Source organism: Ambystoma mexicanum, chromosome 7p (genome assembly GCF_040938575.1).
Source record: "Ambystoma mexicanum isolate Mex_15411 chromosome 7p, UKY_AmexF1_1, whole genome shotgun sequence".
NCBI classification, from domain to species: Eukaryota; Metazoa; Chordata; class Amphibia; order Caudata; family Ambystomatidae; genus Ambystoma; species Ambystoma mexicanum.
The window spans coordinates 53,059,389-53,074,806 of NC_090939.1; the positions used below are offsets into that span (position 1 = coordinate 53,059,389).

General features: G+C 50.2%; 1 protein-coding gene across 4 annotated transcripts in view; it reads left to right on the top strand.

The window, feature by feature from the left end:
* Positions 1-15,418, top strand: part of GDAP2 (ganglioside induced differentiation associated protein 2) — a 1,016,820-nt gene that overhangs the window by 180,263 nt on the left and 821,139 nt on the right. For all 4 annotated transcript variants that reach the window (XM_069635760.1, XM_069635762.1, XM_069635761.1 and 1 more), the window contains exon 4: positions 14,323-14,462. In XM_069635760.1, the coding sequence (XP_069491861.1) occupies positions 14,323-14,462 (140 nt within the window). The remainder of the gene's footprint in view (positions 1-14,322; positions 14,463-15,418) is intronic.

Below are 15,418 nucleotides of genomic sequence, written 5' to 3' on the forward strand. Positions count from 1 at the left end.
TGCGGTTTGCAAACTCTGAATGTTCACAGACTGAAGTCCAAGGTTTATGGGTGTTGCTGCATACCAGAACATGGTCTGTTTCTCTCTAACTTGAGGCATTCTGAGTTCTGATTTGTCCTTGCAGAATCTACAGCAGGTTTTTTTGCTATCACTCCTCTGAGGCGTGGAAAGTGCCAAGGGAATCCCTCTCCAGCCGCCTTCTTGGAGGAGGCTCACTTTGTAGCTGCCAGACCAACCCAGTCACCCATGTCTCGCTCCCCACATCAAAAACGGTGGGAAGTTCCTCCAACGCATCACAGGCTCCCTGTTTAGCATGGGGGCCTACCACAACATCAGGGCCGCTCAACCAGTCCGAAGCCGGTCATCTCTCCTTTTGATTTCTGTGAGAATCTACCTCCTAGTTGAGCGTTTACTGATGCTCTATTCTTAGCAGGTCTCTCTAGACCTTGGGTTTCTTTTGGTATTCTCAGCAGGTCTCTCCCCATTGAGCATATACAGATCTCAAGGTGCTGAACTCTGAAAGGACTCTTGATAACAAGTCTCCTTACTGGTATGTCTGAGAAAGGATACATGTGATACTCTAGTTGTGAGGTGTAATTAACTTTATTCTCCGTTGTTAAGGGTCAGTTTGGGCAAATCGCCAACTAGACTTATGGCAATATCTAGAACTAATAAGGGTATTTCTAAATAAGGTGTAAGGACTATGACCACACAAATGTGTTTCTTCAGATTGTCCACAGCTTCAAAATCACTGATCCAAAATAAAGACGTCCTGCCCTATTCTTACAAGCCCTTGACCGTCTCTCAACCCCCCACCCCCTCGACACCCTAAACTACAATTGTCAATCTAGTGCCAAACTGAAAATGTTCCAATCTTAGGCTTGGCGAATACTTATCCTCCTGGCTACCCTGGTCTAAAACCTACTCTCCATTGTCCAACTCGAGCCTAATACTACAAAAATAAGTATTCCCCTGGGGAGGTTAATGCGGGTGTTACTCATAGTTGGGACTCTCCTTTAGGCTTACCTCTTTCACCTAGTCTCTCACGTCCTTGTCCAGGACTCAAGTTTCCCAGCCCTCTGGGTTCAGGCTTTTCCTCGCCTTTGCAACTTTCTCTTCTAGGCTCTTCACTGCCCTTTGTCTTAACCCCCAGCAGGTCTCTTCCAGGCCTTGGGGCTCTCTATATTCTCAGCAGGTCTATTCCAGACATTTGGGTTGTCTCAGTATTCTCAATGGGTCTCTCTCAGACCTTGGTTTTCTCTCGGTATTCCCAGCAGGTCTCTTCCAGACTTTGGGTTCAGGATGATTGGGTATTCCCCCTCAAAACTTCTCATATAGGGTCCTTTTCAGGTAGCTGATATTCTTTACCATCCTGCCATAGATATTCCCCATTCCTTCCCTTGGCTCTGGACTTTTTTCCAGGACATTATGCCAGGCTCTTTGTCCAAACTGTTAATTTGCTGAGGTTCGTTTTCTGGTGTTATGCAAGTCCAGGATTTGCTTAGCAGCTTTAAAAATGCCAACATTTCTGCACTGAAACTAGTTTCCCCGTGTATCCAGGGATAACTCCAGAACTCTCCTTCTCCGTTCCCGACTTCTCCCTCCTCTGTTTCTCTACCCCTTTTACACTTCTAGTTCAGGAAGGGCTGTCTCAACATGGTTTTGGATTGGTTTAATTTAAGAGATCCCGGTTTTCTAATTGTTTCATGATCTTGGGCTCCAAGTTTGAATGATAGTAATATTCCCCTTTCGGTTGGTTGGTCTCTACTTGGAAAGCCACAGATGTTACATTGCGATCTAAACATTTAAGGCCATTTTGTGGCAGCAGCGCCATCTTGAAATTCCGTTTGGTTTCCAGCAGAGCGTTGCAGTGTTCCAGGCTGCCTCACATGTCCTGATTAGCTGTTGCCTGGGGTTGTTCCTGATTTAAGCAGTCTGCTCTTCCTGTAGCCACTGAGAACTGTTTTCGCTTCCCTTGTACATCACACCAGGTCTGCGTTGGATGGACTGTACTTTGAAGATTTCCCACCTCTGAAGTCAGTAAGAGGTTTTTGCTTGGCTGGTTTGGCAGGAGTGCCTGCCATCCTCCTTTGGGTTTTAGTTGTTGGAAACGACTCGTAAGGATAACATTTTATATTTACTTGCCTTGCCAGTACCTACAAACAGTGTCTCTGCTGCACGCTGGGACTGGTAGTTTAGGCTTTTCCCCTCACTGGGGTTGAGCCGCTAGAGTGGGTCATTGGAATCCTGCATCAATCACCCTTAAGAAGGCGCATCAGGTGGGCTGAACCATTCCTCACCCTTGCGGCTCAATGCTTCCATACCAAAGGATGGAAAGGCCTATCCACTCGCCATATTACATAAATACTCTACATCATTTTGGTAACTTTCATCGAAGATTATATTATTTTATTAATTTGCATGTGTGGATGTTCCTAATCTACATATGTGTATTATATTTGTGGTCTCTATTTCATTTGTTAGTCTGCAACAGGGGTTTCCCTGTCTCAGCTGCAGTGTATAAGGTAATCTGCTGTCTGGGACAGAAGGGGCTAAGCTTTCAACGCATACAGGGCGCCTGACAGGAGGTGGTACCAGGCTGTCCCCGTAGAGTCTAGAAGGGAGTAACTGTCCTAGTTTCTTCATGATTGCCAACGGACCTGACCAATGGGTTTGAGGACTGTGACAGGAAAGAGAAAGCTGGGACTGATGCAGAGATTCTCTGAGGGGAGAGGGCAGTGAGCGGACAGATTTCAGACGAGGTCTGAATTGATCAATGTCCCTAAACTAAAGTGTTTCTCATTTAAAATCCTTTGCTTCCCCCTCCGCCACGTCGGTCGGGGTGCCTGCCCACAGAATGACAGGACTCCTAGAATGAAGCAAGAGAGCACCTGAGGGGCCAGTTCATAGTTTTGGAGATGGATGAGGCGCCCATGAAGGGGATTGGTACCTTTACCTTAGGAAGACTTGACTTGTTGACTGCTGCCATTATGTGCTTAGAAGCGCGTTTAGCATCAAGCACAGTTACGCAAATGGGAGTATGAAGCCTGTATCCCGGTGTCCTGCTGCGCCCGCCGCGCACCTCCAATGGATAGTTTCAAAAGGCTGGTGTCCTGTATGCCACCGCTTCACAATGGAAACATGTACTGGCTGCGTGGAAAGGAGGTGTTCTGTCCCGTATGGCCTCCGCTTCACAATGGAAACGTACTGGCTGCGTGGAAAGGAGGTGTTCTGTCCTGTATGCCTCCGCTTCACAATGCAAACATGTACTGGCTGGCTGCGTGGAAAGGAGGTGTTCTGTCCTGTATGCCACCGCTTCACAATGGAAACATGTACTGGCTGCGTGGAAAGGAGGTGTTCTGTCCCGTATGGCCTCCGCTTCACAATGGAAACGTACTGGCTGCGTGGAAAGGAGGTGTTCTGTCCTGTATGCCTCCGCTTCACAATGCAAACATGTACTGGCTGCGTGGAAAGGAGGTGTTCTGTCCCGTATGGCCTCCGCTTCACAATGCAAACATGTACTGGCTGCTTGGAAAGGTGTTCTGTCCTGTATGGCCTCCGCTTCACAATGCAAACATGTACTGGCTGCTTGGAAAGGAGGTGCTCTGTCCTGTATGGCCTCCGCTTCACAATGCAAACATGTACTGGCTGCTTGGAAAGGAGGTGCTCTGTCCCGTAAGGCCTCCGCTTCACAATGCAAACATGTACTGGGTGCGTGGAAAGGAGGTGTTCTGTCCTGTATGGCCTCCGCTTCACAATGCAAACATGTACTGGCTGCTTGGAAAGGAGGTGCTCTGTCCCGTATGGCCTCCGCTTCACAATGCAAACATGTACTGGGTGCGTGGAAAGGAGGTGTTCTGTCCTGTATGGCTTCCGCTTCACAATGCAAACATGTACTGGGTGCTTGGAAAGGATTTGCTCTGTCCCGTATGGCCTCCGCTTCACAATGCAAACATGTACTGGCTGCTTGGAAAGGAGGTGCTCTGTCCCGTATGGCCTCCGCTTCACAATGCAAACATGTACTGGGTGCGTGGAAAGGAGGTGTTCTGTCCTGTATGGCCTCCGTTTCACAATGGAAACATGTACTGGCTGCTTGGAAAGGAGGTGCTCTGTCCCGTATGGCCTCCGCTTCACAAACATGTACTGGGTGCGTGGAAAGGAGGTGTTCTGTCCTGTATGGCCTCCGCTTCACAATGGAAACGTGTACTGGGTGCGTGGAAAGGAGGTGTTCTGTCCTGTATGGCCTCCGCTTCACAATGGAAACATGTACTGGGTGCGTGGAAAGGAGGTGTTCTGTCCTGTATGGCCTCCGCTTCACAATGGAAACATGTACTGGCTGCTTGGAAAGGAGGTGCTCTGTCCCGTATGGCCTCCGCTTCACAATGCAAACATGTACTGGGTGCGTGGAAAAGAGGTGTTCTGTCCTGTATGGCCTCCGCTTCACAATGCAAACATGTACTTGGTGCTTGGAAAGGAGGTGCTCTGTCCCGTATGGCCTCCGCTTCACAATGCAAACATGTACTGGCTGCTTGGAAAGGAGGTGCTCTGTCCCGTATGGCCTCCGCTTCACAATGCAAACATGTACTGGGTGCGTGGAAAGGAGGTGTTCTGTCCTGTATGGCCTCCGCTTCACAAACATGTACTGGGTGCGTGGAAAGGAGGTGTTCTGTCCTGTATGGCCTCCGCTTCACAATGGAAACATGTACTGGGTGCGTGGAAAGGAGGTGTTCTGTCCTGTATGGCCTCCGCTTCACAATGGAAACATGTACTGGCTGCTTGGAAAGGAGGTGCTCTGTCCCGTATGGCCTCCGCTTCACAATGCAAACATGTACTGGGTGCGTGGAAAGGAGGTGTTCTGTCCTGTATGGCCTCCGCTTCACAATGCAAACATGTACTGGGTGCTTGGAAAGGAGGTGCTCTGTCCCGTATGGCCTCCGCTTCACAATGCAAACATGTACTGGCTGCTTGGAAAGGAGGTGTTCTGTCCCGTATGGCCTCCGCTTCACAATGGAAACATGTACTCGCTGCGTGGAAAGGAGGTGTTCTGTCCTGTATGGCCTCCGCTTCACAATGGAAACATGTACTGGCTGCTTGGAATTTGGCTGCTTGGAATTTGGCTGTGTCCCGTATGGCCTCCGCTTCACAATGCAAACATGTACTGGCTGCGTGGAAAGGAGGTGTTCTGTCCCTGCCTATGTTAAGTGTCCTGGTCGAACCCTTACCCTTGATGCTCTTACTACATGTTTTCACTGGTGAACGTCCTTTGGTCAGCCCAGGCTTTGCACTTGGATAGGCTTCTCTGTTCTAGATCTTCAGGTACCATGCTACATCCCACAGTGACCCTAAACTGGCCCATACTCATGTGGAGGTGTATAGGTGAAGACCTGGGCAGCCGCAGCTCGAATGATTCCCCCACTTCTGCGCATGGCATTTGACTAGTCCAGGTTGGGGCGGGTGCCAGTCCTTTTCTTTTACGCTGATGGATGCCTGGTGGCTGTGCCTGCTAGATGTCGGTGGTCATTCTTGCCACCTAGAAGCCTGCCTTTGCTCCTTCAGACATTCGCGGAGTAACCCTTGGAGGTGAGGTTATCCGTGACTAGTCCTAGTCCCCGATGGAGTTCATGCCCTATGGGTGTCCCCAGGGCAGAGAGCCAGAATGTATTTGTTTGCCTCTGAGGCATCTGATGGGTCTCTTGATAATGATATATTTACTTTTCATCCTTATTGGTGGCATTTGGGTTTAATTTCTGTCACCATATGAGGACCTGGAAATAAACTGTCCCACAGGTTTTCTACCATGTGTGGAAATAGGTTGCTCCACCAGCAGCCAACATTATTGGTGTTTTAGGAGTAAGGCCTCGTCTCAACGGGCATCAGATAGCCCTGGGTAGGTGGAGGAAGAAGTAAATAAAGTTCCAGGACGCTAGAGGTATCTGGGAGGTATGTAATGGGAAGAAGACGGGGGCAACTGTGAAAGAAACAAGTAGGGCTCCCGTTATTTTTCTATCCCTGTGGAGTAAACGTGATGTCCACATTTCTGATGGCCAGTCATTATTCATTGCAAAATCATTGATGTATGCGCAAGGAGTTCATTTTGTGGCCAGTATTCTCTTTTCCAACTCAGAAATATCTGAACATCTGATTTTATGTTCATCTTTTGTTATCTGGCCGGGCTCAGCTCCAGCTCTTGCTATATATGCAGGTAGCGCCACAATTTGTACAAATAAACAGCAGGCGTTCCAGAGGGTGTCGCATTCTGTTGAACCCCCTCGCCAAGAGTTCATCTTGACTGCTTAGCCACCACTTCAGTCGAATATTGAAGGGAAATCCTGCCGTTAACCTCTTGAGCACTGGGTTGGAAGGAGTCTCATATAATCCAGATTTGCATGAGTCTTTGCTCTCCCTTTGCAACCACCCTCCAATCTTATTTTGTGGCTCTTCATCAGAAGGCACATCTGCAATTTTCTGCTAAGGTCTTCTTTCCAATGACTATCCAAATTATATCGTAAGTTTAGAGGCCCGTAATACGAATGTTGTACTAACTCAATGGCCACAGAGGGTGTCCGATGTTAAATGTAACTGAGATACTGTGAAAATGATGAGCTTTAATCAAGCACAAGTTTTTCAATATGCATGCAGAGGCATTCCACTAACTTTTCTGAGTCAATGATAACTGGTATTAAGAACATCCGTGTACAGCAATTGAATAGACTACCCTCGATATCTTCATTACACACCACAAAGAGTCAATTCTGTTTTTAGCGCACAGCAGAGTGTTTGATATTTTTTGAGACGTTTATTTTGTTTGTTTGCTGTAGCTGTTTTTTAAATGTACTGTTATATATGGCCTCCGCTTCACAAAGGAAACGTACTGGCTGCGTGGAAAGGAGGTGTTCTGTCCTGTATGGCCTCCGCTTCACAAAGGAAACGTACTGGGTGCGTGGAAAGGAGGTGTTCTGTCCTGTATGGCCACCGCTTCACAATGGAAACATGTACTGGGTGCGTGGAAAGGAGGTGTTCTGTCCTGTCCTGTATGGCCTCCGCTTCACAATGGAAACATGTACTGGGTGCGTGGAAAGGAGGTGTTCTGTCCTGTATGGCCTCCGCTTCACAATGGAAACATGTACTGGGTGCGTGGAAAGGAGGTGTTCTGTCCTGTATGGCCTCCGCTTCACAATGCAAACATGTACTGGCTGCGTGGAAAGGAGGTGTTCTGTCCTGTATGGCCTCCGCTTCACAATGCAAACATGTACTGGGTGCGTGGAAAGGAGGTGTTCTGTCCCGTATGGCCTCCGCTTCACAATGCAAACATGTACTGGCTGCGTGGAAAGGAGGTGTTCTGTCCTGTATGGCCTCCGCTTCACAATGGAAACCTACTGGCTGCGTGGAAAGGAGGTGTTCTGTCCTGTATGCCTCCGCTTCACAATGCAAACATGTACTGGCTGCGTGGAAAGGAGGTGTTCTGTCCTGTATGCCACCGCTTCACAATGGAAACATGTACTGGCTGCGTGGAAAGGAGGTGTTCTGTCCCGTATGGCCTCCGCTTCACAATGGAAACGTACTGGCTGCGTGGAAAGGAGGTGTTCTGTCCTGTATGCCACCGCTTCACAATGGAAACATGTACTGGCTGCGTGGAAAGGAGGTGTTCTGTCCCGTATGGCCTCCGCTTCACAATGGAAACGTACTGGCTGCGTGGAAAGGAGGTGTTCTGTCCTGTATGCCACCGCTTCACAATGGAAACATGTACTGGCTGCGTGGAAAGGAGGTGTTCTGTCCCGTATGGCCTCCGCTTCACAATGCAAACATGTACTGGCTGCTTGGAAAGGAGGTGTTCTGTCCTGTATGGCCTCCGCTTCACAATGCAAACATGTACTGGCTGCTTGGAAAGGAGGTGCTCTGTCCCGTATGGCCTCCGCTTCACAATGCAAACATGTACTGGCTGCTTGGAAAGGAGGTGTTCTGTCCTGTATGGCCTCCGCTTCACAATGCAAACATGTACTGGCTGCTTGGAAAGGAGGTGCTCTGTCCCGTATGGCCTCCGCTTCACAATGCAAACATGTACTGGGTGCGTGAAAAGGAGGTGTTCTGTCCTGTATGGCCTCCGCTTCACAATGCAAACATGTACTGGGTGCTTGGAAAGGAGGTGCTCTGTCCCGTATGGCCTCCGCTTCACAATGCAAACATGTACTGGCTGCTTGGAAAGGAGGTGTTCTGTCCTGTATGGCCTCCGCTTCACAATGGAAACATGTACTGGCTGCTTGGAAAGGAGGTGCTCTGTCCCGTATGGCCTCCGCTTCACAATGCAAACATGTACTGGGTGCGTGGAAAGGAGGTGTTCTGTCCCGTATGGCCTCCGCTTCACAATGGAAACGTACTGGCTGCGTGGAAAGGAGGTGTTCTGTCCTGTATGCCACCGCTTCACAATGGAAACATGTACTGGCTGCGTGGAAAGGAGGTGTTCTGTCCCGTATGGCCTCCGCTTCACAATGGAAACGTACTGGCTGCGTGGAAAGGAGGTGTTCTGTCCTGTATGCCTCCGCTTCACAATGCAAACATGTACTGGCTGCGTGGAAAGGAGGTGTTCTGTCCCGTATGGCCTCCGCTTCACAATGCAAACATGTACTGGCTGCTTGAAAAGGAGGTGTTCTGTCCTGTATGGCCTCCGCTTCACAATGCAAACATGTACTGGCTGCTTGGAAAGGAGGTGCTCTGTCCCGTATGGCCTCCGCTTCACAATGCAAACATGTACTGGCTGCTTGGAAAGGAGGTGCTCTGTCCCGTATGGCCTCCGCTTCACAATGCAAACATGTACTGGGTGCGTGGAAAGGAGGTGTTCTGTCCTGTATGGCCTCCGCTTCATAATGCAACCATGTACTGGGTGCTTGGAAAGGAGGTGCTCTGTCCCGTATGGCCTCCGCTTCACAATGCAGACATGTACTGGCTGCTTGGAAAGGAGGTGTTCTGTCCTGTATGGCCTCCGCTTCACAATGGAAACATGTACTGGCTGCGTGGAAAGGAGGTGTTCTGTCCTGTATGGCCTCCGCTTCACAATGGAAACATGTACTGGCTGCTTGGAAAGGAGGTGCTCTGTCCCGTATGGCCTCCGCTTCACAATGGAAACGTACTGGCTGCATGGAAAGGAGGTGTTCTGTCCTGTATGCCACCGCTTCACAATGGAAACATGTACTGGCTGCGTGGAAAGGAGGTGTTCTGTCCCGTATGGCCTCCGCTTCACAATGGAAACGTACTGGCTGCGTGGAAAGGAGGTGTTCTGTCCTGTATGGCCTCCGCTTCACAATGGAAACATGTACTGGCTGCGTGGAAAGGAGGTGTTCTGTCCTGTATGGCCTCCGCTTCACAATGGAAACATGTACTGGCTGCGTGGAAAGGAGGTGTTCTGTCCCGTATGGCCTCCGCTTCACAATGGAAACGTACTGGCTGCGTGGAAAGGAGGTGTTCTGTCCTGTATGCCTCCGCTTCACAATGCAAACATGTACTGGCTGCTTGGAAAGGAGGTGTTCTGTCCTGTATGGCCTCCGCTTCACAATGGAAACATGTACTGGCTGCGTGGAAAGGAGGTGTTCTGTCCTGTATGGCCTCCGCTTCACAATGGAAACATGTACTGGCTGCGTGGAAAGGAGGTGTTCTGTCCCGTATGGCCTCCGCTTCACAATGGAAACGTACTGGCTGCGTGGAAAGGAGGTGTTCTGTCCTGTATGTCTCCGCTTCACAATGCAAACATGTACTGGCTGCGTGGAAAGGAGGTGCTCTGTCCCGTATGGCCTCCGCTTCACAATGCAAACATGTACTGGCTGCTTGGAAAGGAGGTGTTCTGTCCTGTATGGCCTCCGCTTCACAATGCAAACATGTACTGGCTGCTTGGAAAGGAGGTGCTCTGTCCCGTATGGCCTCCGCTTCACAATGCAAACATTTACTGGGTGCGTGAAAAGGAGGTGTTCTGTCCTGTATGGCCTCCGCTTCACAATGCAAACATGTACTGGGTGCTTGGAAAGGAGGTGCTCTGTCCCGTATGGCCTCCGCTTCACAATGCAAACATGTACTGGCTGCTTGGAAAGGAGGTGTTCTGTCCTGTATGGCCTCCGCTTCACAATGGAAACATGTACTGGCTGCTTGGAAAGGAGGTGCTCTGTCCCGTATGGCCTCCGCTTTACAATGCAAACATGTACTGGGTGCGTGGAAAGGAGGTGTTCTGTCCCGTATGGCCTCCGCTTCACAATGGAAACGTACTGGCTGCGTGGAAAGGAGGTGTTCTGTCCCGTATGGCCTCCGCTTCACAATGGAAACGTACTGGCTGCGTGGAAAGGAGGTGTTCTGTCCCGTATGGCCTCCGCTTCACAATGCAAACATGTACTGGCTGCTTGGAAAGGAGGTGTTCTGTCCTGTATGGCCTCCGCTTCACAATGCAAACATGTACTGGCTGCTTGGAAAGGAGGTGCTCTGTCCCGTATGGCCTCCGCTTCACAATGCAAACATGTACTGGCTGCTTGGAAAGGAGGTGCTCTGTCCCGTATGGCCTCCGCTTCACAATGCAAACATGTACTGGGTGCGTGGAAAGGAGGTGTTCTGTCCTGTATGGCCTCCGCTTCACAATGGAAACGTACTGGCTGCGTGGAAAGGAGGTGTTCTGTCCTGTATGCCTCCGCTTCACAATGCAAACATGTACTGGGTGCGTGGAAAGGAGGTGTTCTGTCCTGTATGCCACCGCTTCACAATGGAAACATGTACTGGCTGCGTGGAAAGGAGGTGTTCTGTCCCGTATGGCCTCCGCTTCACAATGGAAACGTACTGGCTGCGTGGAAAGGAGGTGTTCTGTCCTGTATGCCTCCGCTTCACAATGCAAACATGTACTGGCTGCGTGGAAAGGAGGTGTTCTGTCCCGTATGGCCTCCGCTTCACAATGCAAACATGTACTGGCTGCTTGGAAAGGAGGTGTTCTGTCCTGTATGGCCTCCGCTTCACAATGCAAACATGTACTGGCTGCTTGGAAAGGAGGTGCTCTGTCCCGTATGGCCTCCGCTTCACAATGCAAACATGTACTGGCTGCTTGGAAAGGAGGTGTTCTGTCCTGTATGGCCTCCGCTTCACAATGCAAACATGTACTGGCTGCTTGGAAAGGAGGTGCTCTGTCCCGTATGGCCTCCGCTTCACAATGCAAACATGTACTGGGTGCGTGAAAAGGAGGTGTTCTGTCCTGTATGGCCTCCGCTTCACAATGCAAACATGTACTGGGTGCTTGGAAAGGAGGTGCTCTGTCCCGTATGGCCTCCGCTTCACAATGCAAACATGTACTGGCTGCTTGGAAAGGAGGTGTTCTGTCCTGTATGGCCTCCGCTTCACAATGGAAACATGTACTGGCTGCTTGGAAAGGAGGTGCTCTGTCCTGTATGGCCTCCGCTTCACAATGCAAACATGTACTGGGTGCGTGGAAAGGAGGTGTTCTGTCCCGTATGGCCTCCGCTTCACAATGGAAACGTACTGGCTGCGTGGAAAGGAGGTGTTCTGTCCTGTATGCCACCGCTTCACAATGGAAACATGTACTGGCTGCGTGGAAAGGAGGTGTTCTGTCCCGTATGGCCTCCGCTTCACAATGGAAACGTACTGGCTGCGTGGAAAGGAGGTGTTCTGTCCTGTATGCCTCCGCTTCACAATGCAAACATGTACTGGGTGCGTGGAAAGGAGGTGTTCTGTCCTGTATGCCACCGCTTCACAATGGAAACGTACTGGCTGCGTGGAAAGGAGGTATTCTGTCCTGTATGCCTCCGCTTCACAATGCAAACATGTACTGGCTGCGTGGAAAGGAGGTGTTCTGTCCCGTATGGCCTCCGCTTCACAATGCAAACATGTACTGGCTGCTTGGAAAGGAGGTGTTCTGTCCTGTATGGCCTCCGCTTCACAATGCAAACATGTACTGGCTGCTTGGAAAGGAGGTGCTCTGTCCCGTATGGCCTCCGCTTCACAATGCAAACATGTACTGGCTGCTTGGAAAGGAGGTGCTCTGTCCCGTATGGCCTCCGCTTCACAATGCAAACATGTACTGGGTGCGTGGAAAGGAGGTGTTCTGTCCTGTATGGCCTCCGCTTCACAATGCAACCATGTACTGGGTGCTTGGAAAGGAGGTGCTCTGTCCCGTATGGCCTCCGCTTCACAATGCAGACATGTACTGGCTGCTTGGAAAGGAGGTGTTCTGTCCTGTATGGCCTCCGCTTCACAATGGAAACATGTACTGGCTGCGTGGAAAGGAGGTGTTCTGTCCTGTATGGCCTCCGCTTCACAATGGAAACATGTACTGGCTGCTTGGAAAGGAGGTGCTCTGTCCCGTATGGCCTCCGCTTCACAAACATGTACTGGGTGCGTGGAAAGGAGGTGTTCTGTCCTGTATGGCCTCCGCTTCACAATGGAAACATGTACTGGGTGCGTGGAAAGGAGGTGTTCTGTCCTGTATGGCCTCCGCTTCACAATGGAAACATGTACTGGCTGCTTGGAAAGGAGTGCTCTGTCCCGTATGGCCTCCGCTTCACAATGCAAACATGTACTGGGTGCGTGGAAAGTAGGTGTTCTGTCCTGTATGGCCTCCGCTTCACAATGCAAACATGTACTGGGTGCTTGGAAAGGAGGTGCTCTGTCCCGTATGGCCTCCGCTTCACAATGCAAACATGTACTGGCTGCTTGGAAAGGAGGTGCTCTGTCCCGTATGGCCTCCGCTTCACAATGCAAACATGTACTGGGTGCGTGGAAAGGAGGTGCTCTGTCCCGTATGGCCTCCGCTTCACAATGGAAACATGTACTGGCTGCGTGGAAAGGAGGTGTTCTGTCCTGTATGGCCTCCGCTTCACAATGGAAACATGTTCTGGCTGCTTGGAAAGGAGGTGCTCTGTCCCGTATGGCCTCCGCTTCACAAACATGTACTGGGTGCGTGGAAAGGAGGTGTTCGGTCCTGTATGGCCTCCACTTCACAATGGAAACATGTACTGGGTGCGTGGAAAGGAGGTGTTCTGTCCTGTATGGCCTCCGCTTCACAATCCAAACATGTACTGGCTGCGTGGAAAGGAGGTGTTCTGTCCTGTATGGCCTCCGCTTCACAATGCAAACATGTACTGGCTGCGTGGAAAGGAGGTGTTCTGTCCTGTATGGCCTCCGCTTCACAATGGAAACATGTACTGGCTGCTTGGAAAGGAGGTGCTCTGTCCCGTATGCTCTCCGCTTCACAATGCAAACATGTACTGGGTGCGTGGAAAGGAGGTGTTCTGTCCCGTATGGCCTCTGCTTTACAATGCAAACATGTACTGGCTGCTTGGAAAGGAGGTGTTCTGTCCCGTATGGCCTCCGCTTCACAATGCAAACATGTACTGGCTGCGTGGAAAGAAGGTGTTCTGTCCTGTATGGCCTCCGCTTCACAATGCAAACATGTACTGGCTGCGTGGAAAGGAGGTGTTCTGTCCTGTATGGCCTCCGCTTCACAATGCAAACATGTACTGGCTGCTTGGAAAGGAGGTGCTCTGTCCCGTATGGCCTCCGCTTCACAATGCAAACATATACTGGCTGCGTGGAAAGGAGGTGTTCTGTCCCTGCCTATGTTAAGTGTCCTGGTCGAACCCTTACCCTTGATGCTCTTACTACATGTTTTCACTGGTGAACGTCCTTTGGTCAGCCCAGGCTTTGCACTTGGATAGGCTTCTCTGTTCTAGATCAGCAGGTACCATGCTACATCCCACAGTGACCCTAAACTGGCCCATACTCATGTGGAGGTGTATAGGTGAAGACCTGGGCAGCCGCAGCTCAAATGATTCCCCCACTTCTGCGCATGGCATTTGACTAGTCCAGGTTGGGGCGGGTGCCAGTCCTTTTCTTTTACGCTGATGGATGCCTGGTGGCTGTGCCTGCTAGATGTCGGTGGTCATTCTTGCCACCTAGAAGCCTGCCTTTGCTCCTTCAGCCATTCGCGGAGTAACCCTTGGAGGTGAGGCCTGCTCAAAGACTCTAGTAGTGCTTCTCATATAGGCTTCAGACCATGAGGCAGTGAGATTGTGCCTAGCGACAGCCGAACTCTAGCTAGTGTGTGCTCCTTTACAGCCAATCAACTTTGCTAGATGAAATATGGTTTGAACACTCATGGCATGGTTTGAGTCAGAACCCCAGGTGAGCACCTGGCAAATGTGCACCACAGGTTATCACAATCTGGAAATCCCTGCCGCCCACACACCAAATGGATTGTGTATATAACTATGCCAAAATCCCTATGGGTCTTTGCTTGGTACCTGTTCACCCCCAGTAGATGATGAGAAACTCTTATCTCTTTTTTAGGAAAGGTGATGTTGCGCTACTAGGCTGCACTGCCATAGTCAACACAAGCAACGAGGCCTTAACGGATAAGAACCCAGTGTCTGACAGCATCTTTAACTACGCTGGACCCGAGCTCTTGGAGGAGCTTCTAAAACTGAAAGGTACGTTTCTTGGGGTTTACAGCTGTGTGACTGCACTGGTGGTGGTGTCGTGCCATCTTTTCACTGCACTTGTAGCACTGGCAGGGGGAGGATGCTGCATGATTTTCGAGGGACTACTCGAGCTTTGTCTTTAGGCATGTAGATCCCGGTCATCTGTAGATGCGTTTTCTGCCTGCCTTGACTTATTCCCCTATCATACATTCTATCCTGTATCCAATGTTTCCATGGAGTCCGAAATGGCTATATCTCCATGTTTGTTATAGTAGCAAAGGTTATACTTGTCTAACCCAAGGTTCATTGCGCATGCTCTCGACAGCCTCACCAGTCACGGTGGCTGTCCAAGAACACAATAAAAAGATAAACCTGGATCAAAACAGTAAGGCAACTTGAAGACTCGATGGAACAAAGTTCCTTTTGGTCTCATGGTCATCAACTCATCAAACGGTGAGGTTAAATATGGAGCTCAGTGTAAACCTTTTGGCCATGTATTTCCTTTTAATAACAACTGGAAGATGAAAGCTAACTGGCCACTTGTGAACAAATTAGGTCTCTCCGGCGGGGGAACATTAGTGTGTTCTACGGACCAGGCAAAGATGATAATCCCCCCACCCCAGAGCTGCCAATCTAGTGGGCGACGGCAGCACTTATGCTGCGCTCTCCTTCTGCCCCTATTGAAATGCAGGTGAGGTAATTGTTGAGTGGGGCAGAGTAGAATGTGGCAGAAGCCAACAAATGAATGTAGGAGACTGTTGGGTCTAAAGTACTAGAATGTGATCTGTGTGTGCCTGCTGGCTTTTTTCCGGTTGACTTAACTTCTTGTCCCCATAAATGGCTATTGAGGGCTTCAATGGCCTTATAATTCTCTAATATGCCCCTAAGGCAGGGTTTGCTGAAGGTGCCTTGTAGTCTGTCCCCTCCCAACCCACACTAGTTTGGTAATCGACTGTTCGTGTAAC